The 7,192-nt window shown below is 41.9% G+C and overlaps 1 protein-coding gene across 1 annotated transcript; it reads left to right on the forward strand.

Annotated features, from left to right (window-relative positions):
* Positions 1-978: 978 nt before the first annotated feature.
* Positions 979-6,443, forward strand: LOC121951154 (dnaJ homolog subfamily C member 5-like). The gene is made up of 5 exons (XM_088086023.1): positions 979-1,108; positions 2,030-2,150; positions 2,287-2,500; positions 3,788-3,962; positions 5,480-6,443. The coding sequence occupies exons 2-5, from the start codon at positions 2,044-2,046 to the stop codon at positions 5,575-5,577; spliced, it is 594 nt and encodes a 197-aa protein (XP_087942149.1). The 5' UTR covers positions 979-1,108; positions 2,030-2,043; the 3' UTR covers positions 5,578-6,443.
* The last annotated feature ends 749 nt before the right edge of the window (positions 6,444-7,192 follow it).

Consider the following 7,192-nt stretch of genomic DNA (forward strand, 5'->3'; position numbering starts at 1 on the left):
TCTGCTCTCATTAAACACACTTCATCTGTAGAAACCACAATTTTTGTTCATTTACGTCTTCATTACACAGGTTACTCTCCATACAGCACTGATGCTCAACCCACGGCCCGCGGGACAAATCTGGCCCCTGACAGGGCCCCCAGTGGCCCCCAAACATTTTCTAATGTTCAATAAAAATAAAGTGATTGACCCTGTGAATTTGTCCTTTTAGTGTTCAGAGGAGAATAAAAACGCATCAAAACAGATCCCCCACACCCCCGACAGAGGACACAGCTGAGACACTTATGTCCTAAAGTCCAAGAAATGTCCTAGAAAGTGAGTAATGTCCTACAAAACTGAAAATGTCCTAAAATGTTTTTTTTTCTTTTCTGAACAATAACGGTGACCTCACACGTCAGTCACTGATGTGCAGCTCTGCTCGGAGCTCCCGGAGTCACGCTGCTTTCAGTCTTTTCTCTTTTTTTTGGTAAATATTTAAAGAAAATATTGTTTTTCTTTTTGTCTTGATTTTTTTTCTTCTTCTTTCACATGTCTGGTAACTCTTTTTTTTCAAAAATGTTCAGCATTTTCTTTTCTTTTTTGTTTTCTTAAAAAAAATTTGATGTTTTTTAAAAAAGTTTTGGCCTGCCTTGCAAACCTGCATTAAGGCGTGTTTTCTTTAAAATCTCCATCTGTGAAACTTTTATGAGCCACAGAAGCTCTGAAGTCCTGCAACACCTGAAGGTAACACAAAATAACACCAGTTACTCCTTTAACTGTAGTATTATCAGTTATACTGCGAATACTACCACAGTTACTGCATCCTCTAATGACTCACAGTATCTCTCTGCCCCCCCGTCCCTCACTCTCCTGGTTGCCGAGGCGACCTCCCCTCCCCGTCACAATGGCTCCATCGGAGCGTCTCAGTGAAACCTGAGCAGGCGTGGCGGCTCGAGGTCACCTGAGCCGAGGCTGCTGAATGTTTGATGGAAGCCGTCAGAGATCCTCCGCCACACAAACACCTCACCAGGTAGACGGAGGCAGGTAGACGGACCTCAGGTGGACCTCAGGTGGACGCTCCAGCAGGCTTCAGGTGGACGCTCGGTTGGACGCTCTGCGGCTCCAGCAGGTACAGACTCTCTCTCACTCAGAGTTTCTTTCCTTTAAAACGATGTTTTTCCGACCTGAGTGATGTCATCAGGTGTGTCATGTGTCCGGCCACGCAGACACCTGCGGGGAGAAGGTGATGTCATAGACCCCGGCTGATGACATCAGGGGGATAATGATAAATAAGACATTATGAGAGTGATGACATCATCTGAGGGAACGTCACCTGTAAATTTCCTCAAACTCTGCAGGAAAATCACCTGAACGCAGACGCAGAGTCCTGACGCTGACCTTTAACCCCTGAGAGACTTTTTAAACGTTTGTGTAATTATGAGGAAAGATGAATGAGTGATGATGTCATCTGAAATAATGACTGATGGATTGTGTTCATCGGGTCAGGAGTTAACTCTAACTGTTACGTTCGGGTCAAAAAACAGATTATTACCAGAAAATATACAAAAGCTGTTTGTTTTTGGTTCAGAGGATCAAAGACAGAAACTTAATTTAAACATCAGTTACCTAAAAGCAGATGTGTGTTTCAGTGTCAAACTGTGGAAGTCTTCACGGTTTAAAGGTTGATATTAATATCTGTCAGCTCAAAAATATGTATGAGGACGAAATAATGAGACAATATGAAGCTGCCAGGTAGTGTTTTATTTTTATGAGTAGCTGTGTTTGGCTTTTCATTCTTTTTTTCTCACTGTTTCATAACTACTGACTGCTGACGGACAGACGTCTACTTTTATTAGTCGATTTATGTTTGAGGAAGCGTCTGGAGAAATAAGATTTTCTTCTGCTGCCTCTTTTCCATCATAGAACGTAATGAACCAAACAACTTTGATTTTTTTCACTTTTTGATTTGAATTTTCTGTTTCCGTGAAAATATGGGCCTTTCTTTCATCTCATTTGTTGTCATTTTTCGGTCTGGCACCACCTGCGACAGGTGAGGCTCTCAGGATGTCTGACAGCAGGCAGCGAACTCTGTCCACCTCCGGAGAGTCTCTGTACCAGGTCCTGGGTCTGCAGAAAGGCTGCTGCCATGACGACATCAAGAAGTCCTACAGGTGAGACGGCCCCGCCCACTCACCTGCACCAGCTGATCGGTCAGCTGATCACATGTCATTCATAGACTGAGACACGTGTACGCAGACTATCAGTAACCGTGTGTGTGTGTGTGTGTGTGTGTGTGTGTGACGTCAGGAAGCTGGCACTGCGTTACCACCCCGATAAGAACCCGGACAACCCGGAGGCGGCGGAGAAGTTCAAGGAGCTGAACAGCGCCCACGCCGTGCTGTCCGACCTGACCAAGAGGAACATCTACGACTCGTACGGCTCTCTGGGGCTCTACGTGGCGCAGCAGTTTGGAGAGGACAACGTCAACACCTACTTCATGCTGTCCACCTGGTGGGCTAAGGTGGGCGGGGCTAACGCCGTTTCTGTGTGCATGTGACCAGACAGGAAACGTGTCACGGAGCTGCTGGTCTGATCTTTGTCGCTCTCATCGAACATGTCGACGCTGTACGTCTCTGCTGATACCACCGAGACTTCGCTGTGTGCATTTCATAAACGTCTGTGCTATCAAACCTTTTTTTATCAACACCCTGAGGCATTTCCTGGAGCGTTTGTGCATCAGACTGGTCATTTTTTGGCATCACATCACAGCATCTCCAGCGGCGTTTGTGCCACAAAATCCGTCTTTTTCTAAGTGAGAAAAAGACGTTTGTTTGTGCTTTCAAACCTTGGCATTTGTTAGCGACACATTGAGGCATTTCCAGCGGCATTTGTGTCATAAAGCTTGTCTTTGTTGTAATGATGTATCGAGATGTTTCCAAGACGTTTGTGCCATAAAACTTATCTTTTTCTAATGATACTTCGAAGTGTTTCCCGGGCATTCGAGCCATCAAATCTGGATGTTTTTCAGTGACACATCACAGCATTTCCAGCAGCATTTGTGCCATAAAACCTATTTTTTCTAATAACATGTAGAGGTGTTTCTAGGGCGTTTGTGCCGTCAAAACCTGGGTGTTTTTAGGGACACATTGAAGCATTTCCAGCAGTGTTTGTGCCATAAAACTTGTCTTTTTTGTAATGATACATTATGGTGTTTCCAAGGATTTGTGCTGTCAAATCTGGATGTTATTTAGTGACCCATAACAACATTTTCAGCACCGTTTGTGCCATCAAACCTGCTTTTTATGCTCCTTGATGTGTGCTTTTAACGATATATCAAGGAGTTTCCAGCTGCTTTTGTGCCATCAAATCAAGATGTTTTTTCACAGTACTTTCTGCTGCGTTTGTGCCATCAAATCTGCTTATGTATGTTGCAACACATCAGAGTGTTTCCAGGTCGTTTGTGCCATTAAACCAGCTATTGGTTGGTTTTCTTTCAACAACACATCACGGTGTTTCCAGCAGCGTTTGTGTCATAAAACCTGTTTAGGTTGTTTTTTTGTACATCGCAGCATATCAAGGGGGGGGGGTTACATCACATCACGGTATTTCCACCAGTGTTTGTGCATCAGACCCTCTGGTCCTTGTCTCTAGTGGATCACGATGTGTCCTGTGAGTCCTGGTCTCAGGTGGTCTGGTGTGTCTCCTGTGTGTCGGGGTCTGTTCCTGGTCTCATGTGGTTCTTGGTGTCTCCTGTGTGTCGGGGTCTGTTCCTGGTCTCATGTGGTTCTTGGTGTCTCCTGTGTGTCAGGGTCTGTTCCTGGTCTGCGGGGTCCTGACCGGCTGTTACTGCTGCTGCTGTCTCTGCTGCTGCTGTAACTGCTGCTGTGGGAAACTGAAGCCGCCGCCCACAGCTGAGGGGGCGGAGCCAGATTACGTTCACCTGGACGACCTGGAAGAGGAGAGACGCAACGAGCGCGACAACGGTGAGTCCACAGGAAGTCACAGCTTTTATTTTAACCCTTTGAAACCTGGATCGACTTCAGTGTCATTTTGCTTTGTTGATTTCTTTCCAAAACACGAAGAAAAATCAACGAGCAGCTGGGCCAGAAATGTCCCTCAAACTGCATGAAATTATTAAAATGTGCTGAGAAAATGACCTGAAAATAGTGTGAAAAAAAAAACATTTCAAAATTATAGGGAAAATGTCCAGAAAACCATATTCAGAATTATTATAACCATATTTTAAAAATTAGGTTACAGAAATAAAAACGTATACCCCCACACTTTTTTTAAAAAATGATTTTGGGGGGCATTTTATTTTATTGTTTATTGTTTTAATTTTTTACCTTTTTTTTGTTGTTGTTATTTTCAGTTCATTTTCTTGTTTTTTTTGTTTGTTTCTAATATCTTGCTGATTTTTCATCCATATCTCGTTAAGTTGCTCATTGTTTTCTACCAATGTTTTTGAAAGAAGTCAAACCAATGTGCTCAGGGTTAAAGAGTCAAATCCATCAGGTGATCAGTTACTGAACAGTTATTGATTAAAGGTTTCTGTGATCATGTCTGAGGTTTTATGAACCAGCATGATCAATAATGATGTCAGTCAGGTATTTTAATGGATCATCTGCAGTTTAAGTGATTTTAAACCTCTTAACCTCTAAACCTTAACCTCTCAGCTTAAAAAACATCCTATAATCTTTACTTTAGAAGAGTTTTATTATTTAAATTAAGGTCAAAGTTCATGTTTTTTAGTTAATATATTTTGAAAACACTTAAGCGGTGCAGATAATCCATTGAAAACTCTCCATGAATGATTCACTGAACTGAATTTACACGTTAACAGAGAGAAGAGGAGGCAGCTGCAGACTCAGCTGAGCAGCTGCTGGTTAATGCTGTCAAATAAACAATGAATAAATAAGTAAACTCAGGTTATTTAAGGTGTTTTTACTTCTTAAAAGGCCCTTAAAATATTCCATTCAGTGAATGTTTCCATTAATTTGTCCCAAATCTGGTTAAATATCTGAAGACACACACACACACACACACACACACACACACACACACACACACACACACACACACACAATTTTTGGTAATTTTCTTTTCTTTTAATTTTAAAAAGTTGGTCATTGCTCTCTTTCTTTTTTTGGAGGAAATCAAGTTTGTTAAAGAGTGAAAACTCCTTAGAATTCACCAAATAACACTGAAGCCAAAATGCTCTTAATTTATACCTTATAATATAAACCTTATAAGGGACTGAAAATTAAGGGATGTGTTTCATGTATTTGTTTGTGTGCGTATGTGTGTGCCAGATAACCATTTAAAAAAAAATTAAAAATAACATTTTTCAGCTAATTAACCTAGGCTATTAAGAGGTAAAAATCCCTTTAAGGCTATTAAGGGGTAAAAATCCCTTTAAACGGACCAAAGTTATATTCACGTCACACACACATATAAACGTGTGTTTTGTGTGAACGCCTTTGTGTTTGTGTCTCTGCAGATGTTGAGACTCCGATTGTCCAGCAGCCGACCAACGCCAGCGAGAAAACTCAGCTGATCGGAGACGGACACCGCAGATATGGAGACACCTACTCATGAGACAGGAAACAGGAAACGCATCACTGCAGGTGCATGAGGTCACTGCATCCGATCAAACACACACCGTCGCCTCGCTCTGTGTAAAAACTGCTCACAAACTGAACTCCAGGAGATTCCAGGTTACAGGGCCAAAAGTATATGGACACCTCCGTCAACATACTTTTGGCGTTGTGTGACTCAGACAGTAAACAGAATGACCTGTACGGAGAGACGATCATCTCCTTAATAATAATTAATCGTTTATTTTGTGTGTGCAGCATTAACATAAACACGTTGGACTGTTGCAGTGCAAAAGAGACTTTTATTAACCCTTTAGGGACAGTTTGTCTCATTTTAGTCTCTTTCCTTCTTCCTGTTGTGATAACTGTGTGTGTGTTGATGCATGTGTCCTAAATGTAGTCCAGATTGTGTATCTGAGTGTAATCAGTGAATTTGCAGCTCAGCTCCTACAATAAGTCTAAAATACACTGTGGAAACTAAATAGTTACATTCAGACTGTTCAGGTCCAAAAATGCTCCATTGAAACCCATTCAAACTGACATTTTTGATCCCACAGCCATCAGAGCAGAAAAACAGGACTTGTATTATTTCTGGGTGTCATTCTGGGCTTTTGACTCTGAATTTGTCATTTTGACTATTTTCCACCTGATGAGGTCATTTTGACCATATTTGGCATATGGAGGAAATACATGCTATTTCCACTAGGTGACCTGTCACAGTCAATGTAGCTGCTGATCACTGACATATCCCAGACTGTCAGCAGCTACACTCACACACTGACATATCCCAGACTGTCAGCAGCTACACTCACACACTGACATATCCCAGACTGTCAGCAGCTACACTCACACACTGACATATCCCAGACTGTCGGCAGCTGCACTCACACACTGACATATCCCAGACTGTCAGCAGCTACACTCACACACCGACATATCCCAGACTGTCAGCAGCTACACTCACACGCTGACGTATCCCAGACTGTCAGCAGCTACACTCACACACTGACATATCCCAGGCTGTCAGCAGCTACACTCACACACTGACGTATCCCAGACTGTCAGCAGCTACACTCACACACTGACGTACCCCAGACTGTCAGCAGCTACACTCACACACTGACATATCCCAGACTGTCAGCAGCTACACTCACACAATGAGGAGGACACTGAAAATAATATATACTTTTTTTCATCTAAAAACATAGCAGCATCATGACATAAACCTTTATTTAAAGGGTTAAAATTCTAAAAACGAATGAATATTTGATATTTATGATTAGGACTGATGAACAAACAAAATGAACTTAGTGAAAGTAGAAAATCATATTAATGTATAATATTTTTAAAGCCTGATTTTGAAAAGTGCATTTTGTGTGCAGAGCGACACAAGTGTGTGATATTTAAACCCTAAAGGGTTAAACTGACGCTCTGATTGGTCTTTGGGGATTTGAGTGATAAGGAGGCGGAGCCTCAAACATCAGAATCATCTTCAGACTTTTCACTTATTACATATGAATCTAATAAATCAATATTGACTGTTTTAAATCTATAATCATGGTAGCATTCATGTGACACTGAGTTGTTGTTGATGGAAATAAAGTTTTGGTTTGGAG

The sequence above is a fragment of the Plectropomus leopardus genome, chromosome 12, assembly GCF_026936395.1.
Source record: "Plectropomus leopardus strain MGB_pleo_1.0 chromosome 12, ASM2693639v1, whole genome shotgun sequence".
Taxonomy (NCBI): Eukaryota; Metazoa; Chordata; class Actinopteri; order Perciformes; family Serranidae; genus Plectropomus; species Plectropomus leopardus.

Excerpts from the sequence above, each read along its gene's own strand:
- LOC121951154 (XM_088086023.1), top strand. The coding sequence starts at position 2,044 with ATGTCTGACAGCAGGCAGCGAACTCTGTCCACCTCCGGAGAGTCTCTG. Across the intron at positions 2,151-2,286 it reads GACATCAAGAAGTCCTACAG|GAAGCTGGCACTGCGTTACC; the intron begins GTGAGACGGCCC and ends GTGTGACGTCAG. Across the intron at positions 3,963-5,479 it reads ACGCAACGAGCGCGACAACG|ATGTTGAGACTCCGATTGTC; the intron begins GTGAGTCCACAG and ends GTGTCTCTGCAG.